The sequence below is a fragment of the Macrobrachium nipponense genome, chromosome 6 (genome assembly GCF_015104395.2).
Source record: "Macrobrachium nipponense isolate FS-2020 chromosome 6, ASM1510439v2, whole genome shotgun sequence".
Taxonomy (NCBI): domain Eukaryota; kingdom Metazoa; phylum Arthropoda; class Malacostraca; order Decapoda; family Palaemonidae; genus Macrobrachium; species Macrobrachium nipponense.
In genome coordinates, this window is record NC_061108.1 from 100,637,542 (window position 1) to 100,663,955 (window position 26,414).

Sequence of the window (26,414 nt, forward strand, 5' to 3'; positions counted from 1 at the left end):
CCATCTCCACATATCTCCAGCCTAATGAAAGTCTTCCCAAAAATAAATTTTTTTGTCTTCTCTAATATACTGCAGCAAAATTGTCAAGGTCTGAGGGCTAAATACAAAGCACTAAAGTTAACCCTTAAACGCCGAAGCGGTTGAAAAAAAGGATTTTGACGTAAGGAAAAATCTTATTTCCCTGGGCGATTGGCTCGTGGGTCGCCAGCGAAATATCCTTTAATCTATTAGTTTCTAGGGTAAATGTTTAACTAACACATACCAGAGAATAAAATAAAAATAAAGAAAAAGGTCACGTATGACTGACTTTCGCTCACCACCTCTTAGGTAGGGTGTTCGGTATTAAAGAACACTAGGCGAGTGAGAAGGACCACTACCACCGAGCCAAATGCCCAATAGAAATCTCCCACTACAAAACCCTCCAAGAAGGGGTAGGCCGTCCCCCACAGATGGAGCAGGGGCCCCCTCGTACTACCTACTACAAACCAGCCCATGCTTGCGACTGCTGCGCCTCTAGTGGCCATCCTGAAAGTTAGCCAGACAATCTTGAGCGAAGGGATGGGTAAGGGGGGGTTATTTTCGCTGGCGGGACAACCGAGCCAATTCGCCCAGAATAGATTTTTCCTTACGTCCAAAATCCTTTTTCTGGGCTCAGCTCGTGTCGCTTGCGCGAAATCGTAACCAGAAAGAAACAGCACAAGATTTGGTGAAACAAAGTAAATAAAATATAATAAACAAAACAAAATAGGTCGTCAAATAAAAGATACAAAATAAAAGAATGAATATAATTGCTAAAAAGAGATCAAGTACCACGTAAAACAAAATCAAAATCAAAATTATGCCTTAAATTACCCTTAAATCTAATTATGTTAACTAATATAAGGTAATTTAACATATATACAAATAAGGGACAATGAATTTACCTATCCACAAAAAAAATTTTAAAAAAAATCTGTGTAACAACATGTTATCAAAATAGAAAATAGCAATTAGTATAAATTTACATAAATATTTTGATCAATTAGAATAAAAATAAAATTCTTAGGAATGTATATGACTTAATTTAATTACAAAACCCTAACCATTGCATTATGATGTATCCCCTAGCATAAAAATAAGGGGATAACATCTATGAGATCAGTATGGTAACTCCAGATGTGAGTGGTTCCCTAACCAAGACAAAAGGGGCACCTATACAATCATAAAAGCAGCTAACACCCAAGTTAAATGTTAATTGAACAAGGCAGGAATAGACGAACTGTTGGGTGATGGCAGGTAGAAAAGGAGGACTGAATCTTCTACTATAATCTAGCTAGAGTCAGGGGAAACTATGTTTACCCGCTGCTACTGCTTGGGAATTTCAGAGCTTCCAAGGACTTGCAAGGTAGTGACGTTTGAACACTGTCGGCAGGGGGGGGGGGGGGGGAGATTTCCGAATCCGGTCATACTTCTTTAAATCAGCACAAAATTCATATGTTTTGGTAAGTAATTAATTGAGGTGGCTACTGCCCTGACATCATGTGCTTTTGGAAAGGAATTCAGGATTGGCTTGTTTGATAAAAGTACCAGGATTGTTGTCCTGATGGCCTTTAGTGGATAAGTACCACCTTTTTCCGCCTCCTAAAGAGGGGCCCCGATGAGGAAGAGGAGGTCCCTGGGATAGAAAAGGCTCGTAAGGTTGAAACCCTGGGGGGGACAAAGTGGGAAACATCTTGTGGAAGGGGTAGTACCTTCCAAGGTTCCCACCTCATCAAAGGAATCTTCATTCCTTTTTGCTAAAAAGCTAACGTTCCGGAGGGAAAGTAGCACTTCCCCCGTGGGAAGGAACTTGAATATGATACCGGAATCCTCTGGATAAAGCCGACAGTTTCTGAAATTCTTGCTCCTGAAGCTAGGCTTAATTAAAAACAGAGTTTTTTCTCAGGAGGGCATCATAAACGAAGCCATGTGTACAGTTATCGGTTTTTCGGAGCCAGTTTTAGAACATCGTTTAAGAACCATGAAACTGACGTTAGGTCCTGACAGAGGGCCGAAGTTCCTAGCACATGCTTTAGGAATAGACCCGAGAAATAGGTATCTGTCAGTCTCAGGTTAAATCCAAAATTGAATAATATCTTTTTCAAATGCTTGAACTTGTTTTGTCGTAATCCTGTGCTAGCTGCTAAAACCCTTTTCAAATAAAGAATCTGAAAAAGGATATAGCAGAATTAACTGTCATGATTTCTGATATCTGACTCTCCTCAGGAAGATTTGCTACTTTTTGACGGCAGCCATCATACCCTGCCTCAAAGTTGAATCCCTTTTATCGGATTTCCAAGGTAAAAGAACTATTCTGAGGGTCAATATTCGCATCTCTTTTTTGCCCGCCAACTTGCTGAAATCCATAAAGTTAGGGTTTTGAGAATCCCTGAGGAAATGCGAACACAGAGTCTTCGTTGTTTGTACTGACTGGAGGGGAGCTTGGCGGAACGGGGATCCGAAGGGGACGAAGACCCAGTTCCAGGATCAGGGGGTACCACCAATTGCTCTTCGGCCAGTTCTGGGCTACTAGAAGCCACTTGACCCCTGAATGTCCTGAGTTTTGTCCTAAGACCTTCCATAGGAGATTTCACTGGAGGGAATAGCGTAAATCTTCTCCCAGTTTGTTTCCAATCCCAGAGCCCAGGGGCCGGTCCGTGGCGTAAGCCAGAGGGTCCAGGGTTGGGGGGCTACATAACACGGTAGTTTTGGTGGTTCGCTTGTGGATGCGAAGAGAATCCACCTTGTAGCCCCTGGGTACTCTTTGTTTGAAGGATCCATTGGAACGAACTCTCGTCCTAGAGACCATTTCCGACTTCTAGGGGGTAACTGATCGGGATAGGGCCGTCTGCTATGAACGTTTCTTACTCCCGAGCTATGTGGGTGGAGGAAAAGATACCCAACTGAATTGTCTGCCCATGGGAGAAGATGGATATTCCATGACGTGAATTTTCAAGATGACCGTGGACTTTGGAGCCATCCTCTGTTTATGCAATGTACTACCAACTGCGCTGGTCTCCAACGACATAGCTTTATGTGGGAGTACCTTTGGTGGGCGTAATCCTTTTCAAGAGTCAAGAAGACTGCCCATTGCCATTCCAGTTTACGTGTTTATATGGAACTGACGGAACTGGGGTGAACCAAATTCCCTTTGCACCTTTTTGACCTGGGAGTACTCCCTCCCCAGCCGCTTAAGGACGCGTCTGTGGTGGATGGTAACTCCCTGGTGGAGGGAACTGAAGAGGGACTGAACCACTGACAGATTCTTGACTTTTTTGGCCCACGGCCGAAGCCGGTTCTTTAGAATCAGAGGTACCATGATGGATAGCTTGTCCCTGGACCCTGACATTTGCTCGAGATCGCCAGATCCCTGGTTAGATCTTTCAGTTTGGGCCTTTTCATTAAGAATGTTTCGGTTTACTGAAGCAAACTGGAGAGAGCCGAGGATTCTTTTCCCTGAGCTCTCCTCGATGCTAGTTTGTGACTTAGCAAATTTGCTTGACTGGACGGTTCGCTATTTCTTTCCTTTTTGGTTTTTGGGGATGGAATTCGACAGAGTGGTGTTGAGGTATGATTCCATTGAATGTCCTAGCCACTGAAAGTTTGACTCTTGGGTGAGTTCTGGACTTGGATCTGTTTTTATCTTGAAGCCTAGATATTCTAGGAATTGGATCACTTTCAGTGTGGCCTTGTTGCATTCTTCGACTGATGGGGCCCAGAATCAACCCAATCGTCCCGAGGATACGCTACTAACCACCAATAATCCCTTGAGCTCCTGAGCTGTTGCACTACATAACTTCCGCTTAGCTTCCGGTGGAACCACCCTCGGGTGCCACGTTGAGCCCGAACGGGACGACCTTGAAGGAGAACGTCTTGGGTCTCCTCCTATCTTGAATCCCAGGATACGGACGGAACGTGGGTCTTTGCAATAGGGATATTGATAGTAAGGCGTCTGTAAGATCGGATAGAGGTGGTGACGGCCCCCACCGGGGAAGTAAACGGTCCGCACCTGTGAGATCGTGGAGCATCTTGAACTTGTTCGCAAGGCGGATGGCTAAGTTTTAAAAGCGGGACAAGTCTAAAGACCTTTACCCTTCTTTTGTTTTGAAGCCTTTCTTTGGGACGCTGAACAAGCGACCTTGAAACTTTTAATCTCTTGACTTTGACTAATAAGCTCCTTTCTGAAGGAGGGTCCTCATGCGTAATCTCTTCAATTCGTTGGAAGGAAGTTGAACTGGAAAGGTCTGGGCTGGAGGTGGGTGGGTTCGTCAACCAGCTCCAACCCGGGGGTCCCAGCCTTTTGACACTATGCTCTGAGCCCACTGGCTGAAGTTCCAACCACCGGTGGCGAAAGTGAAACAGCCTCCCTCCTACCTGAAGTTCCTCCATTGGTTATGGTAACCCCCTCGAACCTCCTCTGAAGTGCTTTCCCCTATTGAAAGGGGCCTCCCGATCGCCTCTCCCACGAAAGGACCGCTTAACCTCTGCCTACCCTTGTTTTCGAGCGGTCATACTTCTGAGAAGCTTGACTCTCGAAAGGCTGGATTGTAAGCTGGAGAGATGGCGTATTGAGGTGGAGGGTTGAGGGCTGAGGGGATATACCACATAAATATGGCTGTGATTGACCTTTAGACGTGGAGGGCTGAAGCTGTCTGCACTAACGGCACTGTAGGAACTTGTTGGAGGGAAAGCCGGCTGGCTTGCTTTCTTTTGGTAAGGTTGGAAACGTTCCTAGGCTTCCTTTGTTCCCTTACCTTTTGGTATCAAGTCTTGTCCTTCTCCTAGCCGTAAGACCCCAACGGTCCTTGAAGGCTTGTTGGTTCAACCTCGTAAGCCTCTGCTTGTACTTCCTTTACCATAGCCTCTGGGAAGAGATCTGCGCCCCAGATGTTAGAAGAAAGTAACCTATTCGGTTCATGCCGAATGGTTTGCCTCTAGCAATACATGCTTTCTGCAATTTGTTCTAGCAGTGGCAAACTCGAACATGTCTGACTGCACCGTTTGAGTCAGGGCTTTGGTCATAAGCTTAAAAAATTGGTTCTGAAACCATAAGCCATGGTTGCTACCTCAGAACATAGCCATCAGGTTGATTGACCTGGCTAGTCGTGTTTTCGAGTCAAACTCCGCTTGAATAAGACTATCCGGGAGCCTGGGCAGCTTTTCACCAAACTGCTCCATAGCACAGTCAGGTTTGAGTTTGCCAGCTGTGAAAGTGTTAGGCAAGTCCTCCCATAATTAATCCAATTGACGGGAGCAACGGAGAAGTGGGGTCTGCTTCTTTCAGCTGAGGCATGGGTTCCCCTTTCTGAGCTGCTGAGATGGTCGACCTCGCTATCTTGGTAAGGAAAGGGAGCGGGGTACCTTCGTCCATCGTGAAAATGGTAAAGGGACTTTTGAATGGTTGGATCTTGGTATTCGAACAGTCCATGTCGTCTAGACATCTAAGCCATTCTCGTTGTTGGCCTGGTCCCGAGAATAGAGGACTGTCTCCTTTGTACCCTGTCATCTCTAACCATAGCCGAAGGCGTGAGCCTAGCGTAGCCTATGAAGGGAGGCTGTACGGCCTTCCGGGTAGAACTCGAAGTCCTCTATTCTTCGAGTTCCAAACTCCGGTATGGAGATGAGACCATCTTGGAAGGGAGCATATGAACGCTACTCTCCAAGGATTGTTCATGGAGAAAGCGGGCAGCGAGTCATACGGGGGAAGCTGAGATCCACTAGTGTTAGAGGTTGAGGGAGAGGCAAGAGGGGCTTCTCTTAGGCCGGCTATAATAGTATCCTGAGAAGTTATCCTATCCGACAGGCGAGATATCATATGTTCCATACTCGTCTTAAGGGAGCCTACCAAGTCGCCCACCTGTTGCAACAGGCCAGCATTGGGTGTCCAGAGCCGGAGCTGCTGCGGAGGTGGAGGGGAGACTCTGAATAGGCACCAAAGGTAGTGGAACTGGTGATACTGCCGGGGTGCGGGATTTCTCCTTAGGCTTACTCTTTGAGGACTTTGAGCCGGAGCTAGACCCTTTAGACCTGTCTGGGCCGGGGATTACGAGCCGGAGACTTACGCGAAGAAGAAGACGAGGACGTCTTCTTCGAGGACGATGACGTCTTAGTCAAGGTCATATGCTTAGACTTGATCTTAGGCCTAACCGAAGCCTCTGGAGGAGTATATAACTCATCACCGGTAAAAGCCTGGGAAGGATGGTGAAGTTGCAGGGGTAGAAGAAACAGTCACTCCCAAGGGGGACCCTTGGATACCTGCATTACTTACCTCGACCAACAGGTCGTCTATACCTACCATAGGTTCAACATTTATATCCAGGGTTGCGACATCCGTGGAGATATCCTGGTCTTGTTCAGTCAAGGAGGCCGCCAGCTGTTGTTGGATAAAGGCAATAGAGGGGTCCGCCTCTACCGGTCGACGTACCCAGTCGCCTTGCCTCCGGGGAAGATTAACAAAGCTAAACGCTTCTCCAGTATGTAGGCTGACCCTTGGCGGCGTTCTTGCCAAAACCTCCGACCCAGGCCGCAGGGTAGCCAATGCCGTATCTCTTACTGCCGGAGCCTGTAAAGAGAGGATATATTTTAGATTTAAGAACCACTTAAAACTAAAAACTTAGGATATAACTTAAACTAGATGCCTTAAGTTTAAAGTAATGATGAAAACTTAAGAAGTAAAAAGAAGCGGAGCGGCATGCGGAGATGGAATACTTACGCCTTCCAAAAGCTGGCTCACCAGATCGTAACATATGGTACACGTCTCATGGTACCAGACCTGGATGTCCCCGTGCGGAGTCGCGCATGGAGCATGGGACCGGCAAACTTCGTGTCCACAGGGGTCCTGAAGTGTAGCGGAACATCCCGGATGCTCACAGTTGGTGGCCTGTAAGTGGGAAGACACTGAGTATCTTAAAGGGGTAACACTTACAGACTAAGGACAAAAGAACTCCGTTACGTGGCGGAGCTCGGAAAAAATTTGGGCATAACCCCTCCCTGCATTGCCTGAATAGGCTATAATCCCGGAGAGATCCGGTAAATACTAAGGGAGGGGTGGGGATGGTTTAAGAAACTTAAGATAAACTTAAAGATAACTTAAACCTACATGCAAGTAACCGGACTAGGTCCAGTGAAGCGGAGTTTAGTAACTCAGCAATACGGTACGGTTAGAAAGACCTATTGTATGCTCCGGTCCAACTATGGTGGACTATACCCTTCCGCTGGATACCAGGACTCCGATAGGGAGGAGCTCTAGTAAGGAGGAAGGGCGAGATGACATACAGACTCGCGCTAACCCGGAGCGACAAGGAAGTAACGGAGGGGGGGAAGGCCAGAGCCCCCCACAACGTACCACCCGGCCGAGCCGAGAAGCGGAGAGGTCGGAACCCAGTCAGGGACTGTCGGACTCCCAGGCCCCCTCCGGTGGAGGGGAAGGGGGAGGCAGGCTCGGGCATGCTGGGCGAGCAAGGACAGACCGACCCACCCCGAGCCCGACTCTATGGGAGAGCGAGGGAGGGGAAGGGAGACTGGCAGGCGCCTGGCTGACTCGTGATCACGTAGTGACCACGAGGCGGTAAACTAAGATACGGTAACCAAGCCTAGGCCAACCAACTGATCAGAGAGAAGCTATCGGGAAGCAACCTGAACTGAAAAGCGGTAGCATATAGGCCCATAGGGCGAAAACCAACTGATCAGAGAGAAGCTATGAGGAAGCGACCGAAACTGATCAACTGTAGACTAGGCTCTACGAGCCAGGACCTAGGCTAAGCCAGACGCCAACTAACCTAACAACAACAAAACCATAAAAAATATAATATATAATAAAAAAATGAAAGAAAGAAGGTAAAAATAGCAGGAGAAAAAAAAATCCAGGAGTGTGCGACTAGCTCGAAGGCAAGTCTACCACTCAAAGCTAGTCAGGGGCCGATACAAAGAACCTGGACTAGGGTCTGGATAATAAAAGAAAAAAGCCTACATAGGTGAAATACATACATGTATAAACAACTTGAGTAGACGTAATAACGCGGATAATCAAATAGAGCGTAAAATAATAAGGGATGTTCTAGGTATGGAAGACCAAGAACGAACCCAACATGCGGCAGGACATGCTGCCATGCTTCCAGCCCCCGAGAACGTATCTATACTAAAAAACGGCAAATACCGTCTTCGGGGACGGAAAAAAACTCGCTAACCGTAAATACTGAGTACTTAACTTAGCTGCTGCGATAGCTGCACGCTCCATTATAGCAAAAATCCACGAAAGGGCACAAAAAACACAGAGAGAAAATTAGCACGTGTGGCTCCTGGCGCTAACTTTTAAAGGATGGCCACTAGAGGCGCAGCAGTCGCAAGCATGGGATGGTGTAGTAGTAGTACGAGCTGCTCCCTCTGTGGGACGGCTCCCCTCTTGGAGGGTTTTTGTAGTGGGAGATTTCTATTGGCATTTTGGCTCGTGGTAGTGGTCTCACTCGCCTAGTGTTCATACGACACCCTCCTAGAGGTGAGCGAGTCGTCATACTGACCTTTTTCTTTATTTTTATTTATTCTCTGGTATGTGTTAGTACATTTACCCTAGAAATAATAGATTAAAGGATATTTCGCGCAAGCGACACGAGCTGAGCCCAGAAAAAAAATGTCTCCCGTGTGCCGGAGGTGTTTCAGAGTGAGCGCGGGAGCGGAAAAAATATTTTTTTCAAAAAATCACAGCGCGCTTAGTTTTCAAGATTAAGAGTTCATTTTGGGCTCCTTTTTTTGTCATTGGCTGAAGTTTAGTATGCAACCATCAGAAATGAAATAAATATCATTTATCATATATAAATAATGCGATATATGATAGCGCAAAAACAAAATTTCATATATAATTGTATTCAAATCGCGCTGTGCGCGAAACGGTTAAAGGTAACAAGTTACTTTTTTTTCGTTGTAATGTACACTAAATTGCAATCATTTTGGTATATAACACATTGTAAAATGATAAAAGAAACAGAAAATATTATCACAAAATAATGCATGAATTTGTAACGAGCGGACGTAAACAAATATTTTTTCAAAAATTCATCATAAATCTAAATATTGTCATAGAGACTTCCAATTTCTTTCATAATGAAGACAAATGATTGAATATTACTATACTGTAAGAATATTAGCTTACAAATACAGTTTTCGGCCATATCTGACGAGTTAAAGTTGATCGAATGTCGAATTTTTTTATATATTTTTTTTTATATGCAATTATTTCGGAAATAAGAAAAGCTACAACCTTCAAATATTTTTGTTGTGTTCTACATGAAATTGCGCACATTTTCATTTATAAAACTCTATAAAATGTCCTAATATGAAATGGAGCAAATATTCCGAGAATGGGACGTACGCATTTCGGAGATTTGTGGCGGAGAATCCGCGCGCGGAGGGAAGGAAAGTTTTTTTTTTAAATACACCTAAATCTAAATATTGTGCTAGAGACTTCGAATTTATTTCAAGATGAAGATAAATGACTGAATATTACTAGACTGTAAGAGTTTTAGCTTACAATTGCGTTTTTCGACCATTTCGGTAGTCAAAGTTGACCGAACGTGGTTTTTTTTTCTATTTATTGTGATTTATATGCAAATATTTCAAAAATGAGAAAAGCTACAACCTTCAGTTATTTATTGTTGTATTCTACATAAAATTGCGCACATTTTCATATATAAAACTTAATGTAACGGCTTATTTAAAATGGTGCAAACATTACCACAATCACACATATGATTTTTTCGGAAGAGTTACCGCGCGGACGTAAAGAAAATTTTATTTTTTTCATAAATTCACCATAAATCGAAATATTGTGCTAGAGACTTCCAATTTTGTTGCAAATAAGGTAAAATGCTTGAATATTCTAGAATATAAGCGTTTTAGCTTACAAATTGCATTTTCGACCATTTCGGTAGAGTCAAAGTTGAGCGAAGGTTGAAATTTGTCACATCATTTTTTATATGAAAATATTTCAAAATTGTTAAAGCTACAACCATGGGTTGCTTTTAGTTGTATTGTGCATGAAATTGCGCACATTTTCATATATAAAACTTTATGTAACGGCTAATTTAAAATGGTGCAAACATTACCACAATCCCATGTATGATTTTTTTCGGAAGAGTTACCGCGCGGACGTAAGGAAAAAGTTTTTTTTTTTTTCATATATTCACCATAAATCGAAAAATATTTGTGCTAGAGACTTCCAATTAGTTTTCAAACTAAGGGGGTAAATGATTGAATATTATAAAATATTAAGAGTTTTAGCTTTAAAATTGCGTTTTTTGACCATTTTGGTAGAGTCAAAGTTTACCAAAGGTTGAAATTTTGGCACTTATCGTTATTTATATAAAAATATCTCAAAAGTGATAAAAGCTACATTGTTCCGACACGGCATACAAACCTGAGGTCCTTTTACAATAGGAAGGTACTAGCGGCAGCTGGATAGGTCGTAAGCTTTCGAACAAGGGGTTCGGTAGTTAACTGCTTGTCCGACAGGCGCGCGCGCGCGACTGGAGGTAAACAAATCACTTTTGCTTTCGGCCTCACAGCGGAGTAGACGTGTGGTGTTCGACGCTCTCTGCCCGCTTCTGGTCGTTTGCTTTCCTTGAGTATATGGTTGTGTTTGTGTATGAAAGAATCATTGTAAGTACAATCATTTCTCTTTATTCATTTAATTGTGATTCATTGGTCAATCATGGAATCTCCTCGCCTCGCTACCCCACGGAGACTATGCCCTGGTACCGAAGGGCGTAAATGCGGAAAGTTCCGCTCATTCCCGGAAATTGACCCACATATTTTGTGCGCTCGGTGTCGGGGGCGCGAATGCACCCGAGCCGAGCCCTGTGAAGTGTGTAATAATTGGTCGGAGGCGCAGTGGACTTTGTATGAGGGCAGAAAGAAGCGGAAGGCCTGCAAAGGAGTCGTCGGAAAGCTCTCCCGCGACTCCTTTGGTTACGGACACTTCGTCTTCTTTCCTGCCGCCCGCTCAGCTCCCACGTTTGGCGCCTTCCCCTTCGGGGGGGGTTTCTAGGTCCTTCTCCTCACCCGACTTGTCGAGTGTGGAGGAGGGCGCTAGGTACCCTGACGTCGAGTTGTACTCTGGGTCCTCTATCCGTTCGTCTTCGCGCGAGCGGGTAGAGGATCCTGCTAATCACCCGACTTTTGCTTCCTCAGGTGCGGTTGCCGCGAAGGACGACCTCGGACAGGTGTGGGCATCGTTGGGGCTGCAGGGCGTGCCGAGTGTCCAGGGGCCTGCTCTACCATCTCGCTGGCTCCGTGGCGGTCACGCATGCGACGGTTACGACCACCACCACGACCCTTACAACACCTGGCTACGCTTCAAACCTCCTCACCGTGGGTGTACACCCCGCACGCGGTCCTCTGTAACACCACTACATCGGTGCAGGGGCCAGTCGCCGTACCACGGGGGAGTGTGAATCCGCCACCTGGGTTTGCCGTGCTGCCCGCGACCGGACTTCGTGTGCCCGAAGAGCTCGCCCCTGGACCTCCCACCAGTACCAAGGATGTCTGTGCCGCTGGTCCGTCCAACTGGACCGCCTGCACAGCCTGCCGTACCTGCCGTACCTGCCAGCCGCTGTTCACGGACGTGACGTTGATGACCACTGCTGCCGTTCCTGTACCTGCTCCTGCCGTCTCTACTGCTGTTCCTCTGATGCCTGCCCCTGCTGACGTTGTTCCTGTTCCTGCTCCGCTGCTCCCGATGCTGATTCTTGTTCGGACAGGTGCGTCCGGGCCCTGTTGCTTCGGCAACAGCAGCCCGGCTCCGCTCTGGATGACAGATCTGACATCGGTGTCCTGAGGAGGTTGACGAAGAAGAAGAAGAAGAGGAGGAAGGTGTCGTCGTCGTCTTCATCGTCTTCTTCGTCGTCGTCGTCGTCTGCCGCCTCTTCCCCTTCTTCTTGCTTAAGGCTCCCCCGCCTAAGAAGAAGAAGGTCGCCTCCCCCCCCCTAAGAAGTCTCCTTCGGGAACTTCTAAGGGCCCGTCTCGCTCTGGTGAGACGGGGGTTCTTCCGCTGGTCACCCTGCTCCTTCGGGGGCAGGACCCGTCTCTTCTTCCGCAAGGAAGAAGACTACGGGGACCAGAGGAGTGCCGGCTAACACCGGCACTTCCTCACCTGCTGTTAGTGGTTCGGCCACGGCAGCAGGATCCGTCTCGGCCTCTCGTTCGCGAGAGGTACCGAGTGTACAGGTCGCCTAACAGCGACCGTGCAGCGAGGAACCAGACCTCTGAGCCAGCTCAGCGTCAGGTTCACGGCACGGAGCGGAAGACTGGTGACAGCCGCTCACGCGACTCTCACCAGACCAGCTCTCGCTCTCGCGGCGAGCAGCTGGCCACCCGGGCGGACGTGACGGTCCATGGACCGGCCACGGGGCTGAGGCTGGGAAGAGGTCCCCCCGTCGCCGGCACCAGCCACGGCTGGTACCAGCGACGTGACGCGCCGTGAGGATACGCACCGGTCTCACCGTGACAGTGGAGCTCGCCGGTCGCCTGACCGTCACTCTCACAGAGAGCGATCGGGTACGGCGACCCAGCACCAGCTCCTCTGACACACGAGACCGGGGGCCGCTGTTCTCGGTCCAGCCGTTCTCCACAGCGAGACGGCTCGACTAGGTCTGCAGCTCGATCGCCACCGCGGGTTGACGATCGCCTGCAGTCTTCCAAGCCCACTGGTTCTACCAGCGAGCGAGGAGGGAGCGTCAGGTCTGCCTCTCCCATACCTTCAACTCCTCGGGTTACACCGGGAGGGGCGAGGTAATTGAGGAGTGATCGTGAGGGGTGTGCGCCCCTCAGGATCCCACCACGTCGTCATACCGTACCAGGCACGGTTCTCGGACCAGCCAGGTCGTACGCACAGGTGGTTGGAGGAGACCGAGAGGGGTCTGTCGCTGTTTCCTCCCTCGAGGGAGGAGGGTCTCGGGAGATGCTCCCTGTTTGAGGGACTGGATGGTCCGACTCTGCAGGACGCAGTCACTCCTGAGATCCAGAGGAACTTTGCCGAGGTTATTGCGCTGATTCGTCAGCACAACGACCTCGCGGAAGGATCGCCGCTCCCACCATCCGAGCCCACGTCCCGGCTCGAGTCGTTCTGGGGCCCGAAGAGGGAACCCAGACCGAACGGTGGGTTTGCCGCGTTCCGAGCTTGCCGACTCAGTGCTGGACCAGGTAGAAATCGCTTGTCTCCGGGCAAGACGGTTCTCTCAAGTCTGGCAGGTCGAGCAAGCTGCTTCCACCTCCTCTGCTGCGACAGCGGCGTTTTTACGTGCCATCCGAGGACCCTATGCCGCCCAAACAGGTGAACCCGGAGTTAGCCAGGCTGACTCCGGGTGTGTCTCTGCAGCAGCTCCTGTCCGAGAACCTATGGTTCTCGCAGCAAGAGGCACTCGGCCTGGAATCTACTGCCATGGCAGCTTTCCAGGCCGTCTCCTGGCTAGATCTGTGGTCCCTCACAGTATCTAAGGTCGCAGCCAACTCCGGGGGAATTTCTCCCGAAGATGACTCGGCCTTTAGGAGACTTTGCCAGTCTGGAGGAAGAGCCATCTCCTTCCTTGCCCACCAGACGGTGAACCTGTGGGGGCCAACCTGGTTCTCCGACGAAGGGACGCTGTCCTTACTCGGGTTTCCAGGGCGGCCCGAGGCGTGAAGTGGTGTTGGGACTTCGCAACGGACCTTACGGAGTTCCACATCTCTCTTCCAGGAGAGATGGTGGACGCTGCGGTGGACAGACGGCGCACTGACGACAGTGACCGTCTGGTTCACCAGGCAGTCTCGAAGGCTTCTGGGCAGCCTCGGACTCGGCCAAGTCTAAGAGCTCGGCTAGCGCTTCCTCGGTGGCTAAGACGGTAGCTGCGTCGAAGCCCCGGGGAAAGACTCTGTCTTCGTCGACTTCTACCAAGGGGAGCCGTAACCAGCCATCCTCCCCCAGCCCTCCTCCTCCGTGGAGGCTCTGGGAAGAAGTCGAAGAAAGGGGGGAAACGCTAGGGACGGCGTTCCCCCTCACCTGCTGCCGGAAGTGGGGGGGTGCCTGGCCAGCCATTGGGCAACTTGGCAGCGCTACGGCGCCGAGACCTGGATGTAGATGTCCTTCGGGAGGGATATCTATTACCCTTCGAATCTCGGCCACCCCTCACCTCCAACCCGGTCCAACAGCAGTCGTACGTTCCAGGGTCATCGAAGGACGTAGCATTGAGACAGGAGATCAAGACCATGCTGAGCAAGAGAGCTGTAGAAATCGTCACGGATCAGTCACCAGGGCTTTTACAGTCGACTCTTCCTGGTGAAAAGTCTACGGGAGGCTGGCGCCCGGTGATAGATCTCTCTCCCCTGAACCGGTTTGTTCGCCAGACCCGGTTCACGATGGAGACGGCACGTTCAGTGCTCGACTCCATCAGGGAGAACGATTTCATGCTTTCAGTGGACTTGAAGGATGCGTATTTCCAAATACCCATTCATCAGTCCTCCAGAAAGTACCTCCCCGCTTCATCCTCGACGGGACGGTGTACCAGTTCAGGCACTTTGCTTCGGTCTCTCAACCGCCCCACAGGTGTTCACGCGGAGCGTTTCACTCTGGGTGTCTGCTTGGGCCCATTCGCACGGGATACTCTGATGAGGTATCTCGACGATTGGTTAGTCCTGGCGAGCTCCCGCTCGCAGTTGCTACAGGACAGGGATCGACTGCTCGAGTTCTGTCGCGATCTGGGGATCGTTGTGAACTTCGAAAAAGTCCGATCTCGAGCCCAAGCAGAGGATGAAGTACCTGGGTATGCTGATCGACACGGTAGCAGGGCGAGTCTTCCCTGCAGACTCGCGGATCAGCAGATTCAGAGGCAGCCAACCAGTTCCTGTTCTCGGCAGGAACAGGTAGCTCAGCGATGGCAAGTCGTGATCGGACACCTGTCGTCACTCGAGAAGTTATCCCCTCACGGGCGTCTTCACCTGCGGTCTCTTCAGTGGAGACTAAAGGAGAGTTGGTCACAGGCGACGGATCCCCCAAGCTTTCCCAGTGTCACTGACACCGGAGGTGAGGCAGGACCTAGCCTGGTGGCTGGACGACAGGAACCTCTTAAGGGGAGTGCCTCTGCGCACTCCCCCCCCGGACATGCAGCTGTTCTCAGACGCATCGACCGAGGATGGGGCGCACACCTGGAGGAGTTGCTGACTTCAGGAGTGTGGGACGAGAACGACAAGCACCTTCACATCAATGTACTGGAACTCAAAGGCAGCGTTCCCGCCCCCATCCAAGAGTTCCAGGACCGCTTGATGGGACACTCAGTGGTGTTGATGTGCGACAACACCACGGTAGTGGCCTACGTCAACAAAAACAGGGGGGCCTAGTGTCTCTCCCGTTGTACCAGTTGACTCGGCAGGTGCACGAGTGGGCCGAGGCACACTCAATAGAGCTGTCGGCACGCTACATTCCAGGGAGAGGAATGTAGTAGCAGACACGCTCAGCCGTCGGGATCAGGTGATAGGGACCGAATGGTCTCTACACCAGGACGTGGCGGAAAGGCTCTTCGACCTGTGGGGGCGACCAGTCCGTGGATCTGTTCGCCACCCGGCACAACAGGAAGCTCCAGGTGTTCTTCTCGGCCGTGCCGGACCCATGGGCAGCTGCAGAGGACGCTCTTCAACACCCGTGGGACAACCTCTTCGTCTATTGCCTTTCCCCCGTTCAGCCTGATTCGCAAGGTGATCAGTCGAGCACTGGTCACCCGAATCTCAGAATGATCCTGGTGGCTCCCAAATGGCCACAGGCCATTTGGTATCCGGACCTGCTGGCTCTTCTCGCAGGAGAACCGAGAGAGATTCCCCCTTGGCACAACCTTCTCGCCCAGCCACCCACGTCGAGCGGTATCACCGGAGCAGTCCCAGTCCCTACGTCTTCACGCTGGCTGTTATCCACCATCTCTTGCGAACGAGAGGCTTTTCTCGTAGCGCAGCAACAGAGATGGCTGGAAACGCCATCAGTCCTCTGCAGCTGTGTACCAGGGGAAGTGGGCCGTCTTCTGTGGTTGGTGTCGTAGACGGGGTCTATCTCCTCTCAGAGCCACTCTTCAGCAGGTAGCGGATTTCCTCGTTTTTCTTCGCCGAGAGAAGCTCCTCTCAGTCCCCACAGTCAAAGGATACAGAGCCGCCTTGGCGCTCGTCCTGAAACTGAGGGGATTGGACATCTCAAACTCGTTCGAGATCTCCTTGCTTATGAGGAGCTTCGAAAGGTCTTGCCCACCCAGGGAACTCAGGCCCCCTGCGTGGGATGTGACTCTCGTCCTTAGGAGTTTGACTCGAACGCCGTTCGAGCCACTCCGAGAGTCGTCAGACAGGGATCTGACCCTCAAGACCCTCTTCTTGCTGGCCCTTGGCATCGGCGAAGAGAGTAGGGGAACTTCATGGTCTTTCCTATGATGTACGACATTCCATGGGGATGGGGATCTGTGACGCTCGATTTCGTCCCGAACTTCGTTGCGAAGACTCAGAAACCGTCGATCCCTGACGACAGGTTCGAGTCCTTCACGATTCCCTCCCTAATGGACTTCACCGATAATGATGCGGATGAGATGCTGCTTTGTCCTGTGAGGGCGCTACGGCGCTATCTGAAGAAAACTCGACACCTCAGGCCTGAGTGTCGACGCCTCTTCGTTAGCACCGGGGGTAACCAAGAAAGAAGTATCCAAGAACACTCTTTCATTCTGGCTGCGTGAGGTCATCAGGAGGGCGTATGAGGCTGATGGTAGTGACGACATCCGTACGTCCCGTCCGAGAGCTCACGAAGTCCCAGAAGTATTGGCCCCTCGTTGGCGTTTCGTAAGAACTTCTCCGTGGCGCAGGTCCTGAAGGCAGGGGTCTGGTCTAACCAGACTACCTTTACGTCCTTCTACCTTCGGGATATTGCCCACAGGTCCTTGGATACCTTTTCCTTGGACCCGTGGTGGCTGCTCAACAAGTTGTGTAGCTAACCCAGAGCCCTCGCAGGCTGAAACAGCATCGAGTCCTGGTGTGACTGTGTGGATGGATGTGTGAATGAGTGAGTGACTGGCTCCCTCTTCCCGTCTTTTCCTCCTCCTCTACCTGTGGGCAGAGGGCCACGGTCGTCACTACTCTGGATGAGGACGAGATGCAGGTGAGCTATATGACAGAGCCCCATCCTATCCCTTTCACTAGGGATAGGAGCAGAATATCCACCACTTCCTCCTACAAGGGGGGGAAGTGGATGCCTACAAGAGTCAAACCCATGACTTTATATTTGCTCCTGTACAGGAACAAGTTCTTACATTGCTGGTACGAAGAGATACGCTTGCCTCTCTCTTAGTACTCGGTCCAGAGGTCTGACCATTGATCCTGCGGTGCACACCCCGATCAATCGGACAGAGGCTTGGATCCCTCCCTCGCTCTTACGACCAGGGAGGCTTCCAAGGTTGGGCGAACCCCAGTCTGTTCACAAAAGACTCAGATTCCTCCCACCAAGAAGTGAGTCTTCCTATTGTAAAAGGACCGAAGGTTTGTATGCCGTGTCGGAACAAATGACAATTTGTCCAAAATTGCATTTTTCCTAACTATACAAACCTGAGGTCCTTTTACACATAGCCCCACCTCATGCCACCCCTCACTCTGCAGTTTTTGCTTGGGCCAAAAGCAAAAGTGATTTGTTTACCTCCCAGTCGCGCGCGCGCGCCTGTCGGACAAGCAGTTAACTACCGAACCCCTTGTTCGAAAGCTTACGACCTATCCAGCTGCCGCTAGTACCTTCCTATTGTAAAAGGACCTCAGGTTTGTATAGTTAGGAAAAATGCAATTTTGGACAAATTGTCATATCATGAGTATTTTTTTGTTGTATTCTACATAAAAATGCTCACATTTTCACATATTATACTCCATGTAACGGCTAATTTAAAATGGTAAAAAAATTATGTCAAAGTGACGAAATAATTTCTGAGATGTGTCACAGATACTTTGTAGTGCGGCAAGAAAGAAATTTGCGCTTGCGCGCCTGTGTAACGATTGTAAACAAAACAACACCTTGATCCGTGAACTCCCAGCATCCCCCAAGGCACGTGATTCAAGAGTTTTCGGCTGGTAGGCCTAAAAGTTTTTTTCCTTTAATTTTTAAAAAAACTTTTGTATGTTGACGTAAAATACGTCCAGTCGGCACCCGAGAGACAAAAAATGTCAACGTAAAATACCTCCAGTCGGCGTTTAAGGGTTAATAAGCCATATTTTTCCATATCATATGCCCACAGAGGGAATTTAAAGTATACAGGTAATTCCTTAAGATCCACAAGTTTAGATTCAAGCTGACAGTCTTCTGCGCATCTACACTGAAGTTTCCAAATATCTCTCAGTTTATGTACTGCTTTGCAAGCAATGATCACAAATTTATATAAGAAAAAATATTCCATTTGCTCCCTCTTAATTTATTTTCCAAATATAGTATGTATATGTAATATAATATTTTATTTGATGACCTAGTTTAGGTCTTCTGATAACACCCTCAGCCATGCCTCTTGGTTGGAAATTTGTTTTGGGGTAATGCCCTTGTGGTCCCATTGGTACTCTCTAAGAAAGACTAACTTCAAGAATTCTTTGATAGTTGCTCTTGGCCGGTAGAGTGCCATCATTGGTACAGTGATAGAATGTATAAATGGAATCCATGGCAGGAGGGCTCTTTATTCTACCTACAGCAACAGCAAGGAAGATTATAATACACCTTGCGCAGAAGTGCCAGCAGGGCCACAGGTGCTGCAAACATTCTTTTTTAGGCTTTTGTTGGAGTTTAATTGGGTTTCTTTTTATTTTTATATATTATGAGGCTTGTTTGGCATTACTATACACCTATTTTCCATGACTGACAAAACTGTTAAATATTAATTTGAAATAAAAACAGGAAAACAATGTTAAATAGCCTAAAGTATGTTCAGAGTAGGTCATATTTTGCCCAAAAATATTGAAATAATTCTCTAAATCTGTCATTTAACACTTTGCTTAATTCAAAATACCACAATAAAATAAATACATTAAGAAAGTGCACAAAAATAACATCCCATCAGTGGTAATGAAATTAAGCAATATGGAATATTGCCACACTTCAAAATTAGTTCCCAGCAACCTTATTTCTGATACTTAACGTGGTTTTGACATGGAATGCCCCATGTATACAGTACCATAGATTTACTGTATTCATATATGGTGTAGGGATGCAGCAACCCCATCATCCACCTTTGGAATGTGCATTCATCCTAATTTGATGCTGTTGCTGAGTGAAGCAGCACTCTACTCATATTTGCTAGATTTGTGGTCTGCTCCTGTATATTGACACCAACATCTGATGGGTCAAGAACAATGGTATTGAGTTAATGAATTCATCCCTAAAGACTTGCTTGGTTCTACCCTTCCTTCTCCAAAGCAGAATAATGCATATGTTGAAAAAAATGTCATGTATATAAATTTTGTATCTAGAATCACATACTAAATCATATTATGCTCTGTACAGTGGACCCCCCGTATTCGCTATCTCGAGATTTGTGGGCTCATCGATATGCAGATTTCTCTTTGGACCATGTCTACCTATTATTTGCTTATTAGCAATATTTTTTATTGAGAAATATTCACAAATTACTGTATTTTCATATGATTTTCATGATTAAATGCACTTTTTCTTGTATTTGAACAATCAAAATTGGCAGTTATAAGTATTTTCAAAGGGGTTCTAAATTTTCGCAGATTCTAGCTATATATTCTGTGGGGGTCTGGTATGCATCCCCCATGAATACAGGGGGGGTTCACTGTACACTACTTACTTTGCTTATATCAAGAATCTTGTGAACTAACCACAAGATTTTTTGTTATGATTTGTTGATGCAGTATACTTTGATTCTTGGGGGTCAGATTGCAAATAATATACATGGGTAGTATCAGATAATTGAAAGAGTCAGATATTTTCATAAATTAAAGGAATCCATGAGCTGCATTAGTTTTCTTTTATTTTCACATATAAATTTTATAATGTCCTATACAGTGTGAGATCTTATTAGTATTTTATATAATTCATGCTCATAATATAAAGTACAACTTATAATTTTTTCCCTTCACCTGCTAAGTTTTTTGGTAACTTGGTAAAATATGGGACAAAGAACAGTATTTTACTTATTGTTTATTTACTATATTTTTTTGTTTCTTTGTGCTATATATTATTCAACATTACACTTTTTCCAGGCTTGTTTGTATGAAGAGTCCATGAAAGTAACTCATCAGATAGAAGAAGCAGAGTATGCTGGTCGTATCACTAAACTTCAAGCAGCAATCAAATATGGAGAAGAGGACTTACCTGGAGCCAAAAGTCTGGTAGATCAGTGCCCTCCTGATGACCCAGATACTGAAGTCAATCATGGATGTCTTTTATATAAGGTAGGGTCGGCTATTATTTTAAATGAATTAATCCAAGCAATATGTAATTCCAATATGTAATCTGTTTTTTCTACTTTATTTGCATTGTTGATATCTGTGTAACCCTTGCAGTGCCCTCTTCATTTTGAAAGTAATATTATTGACCTTTTTAGAAAAAATTTTTAGGATTATTTTATCCCTGATAACTTATGCCTTCATTGGTGAAAGTTATATTTTGTATCTTCACATGCACCAGACTTGTAGCTCTTTCCCTTTTGGGTTGTGGGCTCCCTATAACAGCTACTTATAAATGAATGATAATTTGGTCCTAAGTAGTTCCCCTAAACTAAATTGGTTGGTCTTTCTCACTTCCCACCTGTTCCCTTTATTCTCCTTACAATGTCCATGCTAATGGACAGTGAGGTTTGATAGTATGTCTCCTCATCTGATGAATTCGAGTAGCAATTGATATTGTCAAGTGAGCCAAAAGTCTAATGTGACGCTTTTCTGTTATTGCTAGGTCTGATCTTGACAGACTGATGACCTTGGAGTCATAAGGTGCATTAAATATATAATTTATCTCAAGATAAGCAACTTCATCTTTGAATCATCTTGGTAGGCGTGCAAAAATTCCTTGATAAAACTTAATCATCTTTGTTAATGATGAGTAACTCTGTCCCTCAAACTTTTGATGAACAGTGCATGGAAATGGGTACTCCTGATGGCTTCTTCCCATAAGCCACATAAAAGCAAACTTATGCAAGCTATGTGATAAACAGAAAAGACCTAAGCAACAATTTAGACCTTAACAATCCTTGACTCATTTTGACTTCTATGAGAGTGGTAACTGGTCAAGTTTATAATATTGAAAACTGTCTCAGAGAAAGCATTTAAAAAACTATAAATACACATCAAACTTCCCCTTGAAGGATTTTCCTTCAGAAATCTAGAGGAGAAATATTGGATGGTTAAAATGATTACAAAAACCTAATGCGAGAGCTAGAGAAATATTACAAATGTAAAGGTAACTAGGCATATGGGAGCGTAAATAGTGTACAAGGAACAGTTGTACTACCAAAAGAGGCAGAGCCGAGCCCATGAGCTGAACTGCATTATAGGACTCTTAAAAAAATATATAGTAACATCAGAAACAGAAAAATAGATCTTTTCTTAAGTTAGCTAAAATGAAATAGAGAAAAGACCTTTGCTTGAGTTAGCTAAAAAGGGATTTTGACAAAGGAAAAATCTATTTCTGTCGCCCAGTGAAATATTCCTATAGCGCTCATTTCTAAGGTATAAATATTGCTAAATATACAAGAGAAAAAGCTACATTGGATTATACCAGAATAAATCTGGTTCGCTCACCCCTGTATAGGGTGTCGGTATAAAAATTGGGGAGAGTGAAACACTACCAGAGGTCTCCTGCCATTTATTCTCTTCCTTTGTCAATTTCCCCCGTTCCAAAGAGGAGTCGTACCAAAGCCATCTACTGCCAGCTACTGCTACAACTAGCACCTCGATCGTCATTCCTGGAAATAGTACCCAAGCTTGGGCCTACAGTGTGAGGACATCAGGGGTGGGTTCACTGGGCGACACAGGTCACTGCCCAGAAATAGATTTTTCCTTTGTCAAAATCTCTTTGCTGGGCCTAACCTGTGTCGCTCCGTGAAATAGTAACAGAGAATAGAAAGCACAAGCTTGGACAAAACACCTACAAGGCTACTGGAAGGGACTGGAAGGGAGAAATTAGTCTATTAAAGTAATTCCACCTTCTTTAATGAAGTTATATACATCTTACAAAAAAGTTGAACAAATATCTTAAATCTAGGTCCTTATACAATGAAGTATATACAGGCGGTCCCCGGGTTACGACGGTTCCGGCTTACGACGTTCCGAGGTTACGACGCTTTTTCTTAAATATTCAATGGAAAAATCCGTCCTGGGTTACGACGCTTGTTCCGAGGTTACGACGCTGACGCTTCCGACGCTGACGCTTCCGACGCTCCGAGTTAACGACGCTTTTAAAAAACGCATACTATGATAAAAATCCTTTATAGTTTAGCACAGTATATTAATAAAAATAAGTTTCTGGTTAGATTACAACAAAAATTTTGAGATTATGATGATTTTCGACACTTTTTATGTTGTATTTTTCTATGTTTTTTAGTGACGCCTCATATGCGGAACTAGTTTCCGAGCGAATGAATACATACTAGTTTACATATAACAGTCCAAAAGCGCAAATAATGAAAAAATCATTGCTTGTTTCCAGTAATAATAACAAAACGAAGTTTCTGGTTAGATTACAACGCAAATTCCAAGTATCCAAAGAGAGACATTATCCAGTAATTTGATCAGAGAGAGAAGAGAGAGAGATAGAGAGAGAGAGAAGAGAGAGAGATGGAGAGAGAAGAGAGAGAGGAGGAGAGAGGCGTCTTCCGACGCTCCGAGTTAAGACGAGGAATGTTTTCTGTTTCGTTAAACGGCCTCTGACTCATGCCAGTAAATGTTTTGTTGATACTAATAATATAAGCCTATTTAAAGATACGTTTACTTTAATTAGTCTATATGATACGTAAATAGTAATCAACTGTTCTTGTAGCCCTCAATATTTGGCAAAATCGAAGTATCCAAAGAGAGACATTATCCAGTACGTAATTTGATCAGAGAGAGAGAGAGAGAGAGAGAGAGAGAGAGAGAGAGAGAGAGAGAGAGAGAGAGAGACGCTTTGGCAACAATGGTCTCGGGGGTTTTTATAGCTTCCTTCTGCTTGATGATCGTGGATATTGTAGAAGGATTTCGACCATACTCGTTTGCCAAATCGACGATTTGCTATAATTTCATGTTTTGCTTCCATCGAAATCATTTTCTTGGGTTTTTTCTTATCATCTGCTTTGTCTTTAGCTTTGAGACCCATGGTTAATAATAAAATAGACAAAATAACACGAAAAATAGGCGCAAATACAACGAACTAAACAACGACGTGTTAACATGCAGCACCAACAAACAAACAGACTGAACGCCATTTATCGGTCGCCTATACAACTAACACTCATCGCAAAATCGTATCTCAAATATTTCGTCGTATATCAAAGCTTGTATTTTCGCAAATTTTCTGTTATATCTCAAAACATTCGTATATTAGGGCAATCGTATGTCAAGTTTCAATGTAATTTGATCAGAGAGAGAGAGAGAGGAGAGAGAGAGAGAGAGAGAGCGAGAGAGAGAAGAGAGGAGAGAGGAGAGAGAGATAGAGAGAGAGAAGAGAGAGAGAGAGAGAGAGAGACGCTTTGGCAACAATGGTCTCGGGGATTGACGTAACGTTTATTTTCTGAACAGATAGGACAGAGAAGTGTTCGTTTCATTAAACGGCCTCTGACTCATGGCAGGAAATGTTTTGTTGATACTAATATATAAGCCTATTTAAAGATACATTTACTTTAATTAGTCTATATGATACGTAAATAGTAATCAGCTGTTCTTGTAGCCCTCAAGATTTTGCAAAATCACTCCAGGTTGTACATAAAACTTCAAGAATGTAGTGTCACCAGAGGATTACAATAGTTTTTACCTTCAAGAACCAGCATTCTTTTATGAAAATAACTCCAGATTGTACATAAAACTACAGGAAACGACATGTAGTGTAACCAAAGGATTACAAGTAAGGTTTTTATAACTTTTTATTAGTTTAAGACATATTTCCAAGCGTCGTTCCGGCTTACGACGATTTTCGGCTTACGACGCGTCTCAAGAACGGAACCCCCGTCGTAACCCGGGGACTGCCTGTACAAATACCAAAACCAATTTACCATAAGGACAGGGTGATTACTACACCACAATATAAGATAATACTACATCAAGTAATATAACATATTTTCCCGTATGGGACAAATAAATAAATATACATAGCAATAGAATGGTGCAAGTGTACAATTCAAGACAAAATACCGAGGTGAAGGCTAAGGGCTATAAGCGAGGCAGGTAGGAGAGAAAGAGCTTAAGAAAAGGCAGATGTATTAAGACTGGATATTTTAATATGACTAGGCTGTGTCAGGGGAAACAATATTCCCTGCTGCCACTGCTGAAAATTTAAGGGCCTCTAAGGATTTAAGGTAGTGTCGTTTAAATACTTTCGGTGACTTCCATTCTGTATACTTTCTAAGGTCATCAAAGTTCATATGGTGGAAGTAATTAATTGAGGTAGCTACCGCTCGGACATCATGTACGTGGGGTACTGAATCCGGGTTAGCCTGTTTGATAAAGTAAAGAATTTGTTGTCTAATTGCTTTTAATGAGATTGTTCCACCATTCTCTCTAGTAAATAAAGGACCTGAGGTTTTATTGGAAGTTCTGTTCAAAAATGATTTCAATGTCTTGACTGGACAAAGGGATAGGTCTTGTGGAAGTGGAACAATCTGCCATGGAGACCATCTGCTCTGAGGGTCTTCATTTTTGGCCAAGAATTTTCGATCTGGTAATAATAGAACTTCTCCAGATGGGAGGAAGTCAATTTGATTTGGTTCCCTAGAAAGAGCCAATAATTCTGATATTATGGCTCCTGATGCCAGGCTTACAAGGAATAACGTCTTCCTAAGAAGGGTTGTATAAGGACACGATTCATTGTTGATGTCTGAAGCTAATTTAAGTATGTCATTCAGAAACCAGGTGACTGTATGAGGTCTGTCTGCTGGTCTTAATCTAGCTCAAGCCCTCGGAATCGATGAAAAATACGAATCTGTTAAATTAATATTAAACCCAAACTGGAAAATTTTTCTTAAGGGAGATTTTGTTGTGGTAATAGTACTAGCTGCTAGGCCCTTCTCAAACAGGGTCCTAAAGAAAGTAACAGCTAGATTTGTATTCATCATCTTTACTTTTGATTCCTTCAAGAAAGAGGCTAGTTTCTTTACCGCAGAATCATATTGTCTGAGAGTGGATTCTCGTTTGTCTGACTCTAGAAACCGGGTGTTAACAGGATCCATGTTGACATCTTTTTGTGCCGCAAACTTCATGAAGTCCATAAAGTTGGGGAATTCTGAATCCACGAGGAAGTGTACACAGTCCTCGTTTGTACTAGTTGTGTTAGCCTCGGGTTGGGGATCCGTTTGGGACGAAGTCCCAGTTCCCTGAGTAAAGGGTACCACTTGCTCTTGGGCCAGTTGGGAGCTACCAGAGCAATCCGTCCTTTGAAGGATCTGAGCTGGTCCAGGACTTTCATGAGTAGATTTATTGGAGGAAATAGGTAAATCTTCTTCCAATTGTTCCAATCTATGGACATGGCGTCCATGGCCTGGGCCATGGGGTCCAGATTTGGGGCCACATAGTATTTTAACTTGTGGTTGGATTCTGTGGCGAACAAGTCCACTTGAAGACCTGGGCACTGCTGACTGATCCATTTGAATGACCTGTTGTCTAAGGACCATTCCGACTATAGCGGAGTTGTCCTTGACAGTGCATCTGCCACTATGTTCCTTACTCCTGCCAGGTGAGTTGCTGACAGATGCCATTGGTTCTTTGCTGCTAACGAAAAGATTGCTATCATGACATTGGTTTATGTGGCTTGATTTGGAACCTTCTCTGTTTATGCAGTGGACTTTTACTGCGCTGTCTAATACTAACCTGATGTGGATTTTCTTCGCCGGAGAAAGTTTCCTCAGGGTTAGAAATACTGCCATGGCTTCCAAAACATTGATATGCAGCTGGCGGAGTGTAATTGACCAAGTGCCTTGAACCTTTTTGTATTGGGAGTATCCTCCCCAGCCACTTAGTGAGGCATCTGTGTGGACCACTAAGCTTGGTGGAGGGAACTGCAATGGTATTGATTTTACTAGATTCCGGACTTCTGTCCATGGACTGAGTCTCTTCCGTAATATTGCCGGGATACGGGAAATTTTGTCTCGTAATTTCCTGTTCGCTCTGGTCCGCCAAACCTGGTTTATGTCCTTGAGTTTGGCCTTTAGCAGCACATCTGTTACTGAGGTGAATTGGAGCGA

The 26,414-nt window shown here is 46.0% G+C and overlaps 1 protein-coding gene across 5 annotated transcripts in view; it reads left to right on the forward strand.

The window, feature by feature from the left end:
• Nucleotides 1-26,414, forward strand: part of LOC135216729 (intraflagellar transport protein 70A-like) — a 351,887-nt gene that overhangs the window by 179,119 nt on the left and 146,354 nt on the right. For all 5 annotated transcript variants that reach the window (XM_064252195.1, XM_064252192.1, XM_064252191.1 and 2 more), the window contains one exon: nucleotides 20,251-20,442. In XM_064252195.1, the coding sequence (XP_064108265.1) occupies nucleotides 20,251-20,442 (192 nt within the window). The remainder of the gene's footprint in view (nucleotides 1-20,250; nucleotides 20,443-26,414) is intronic.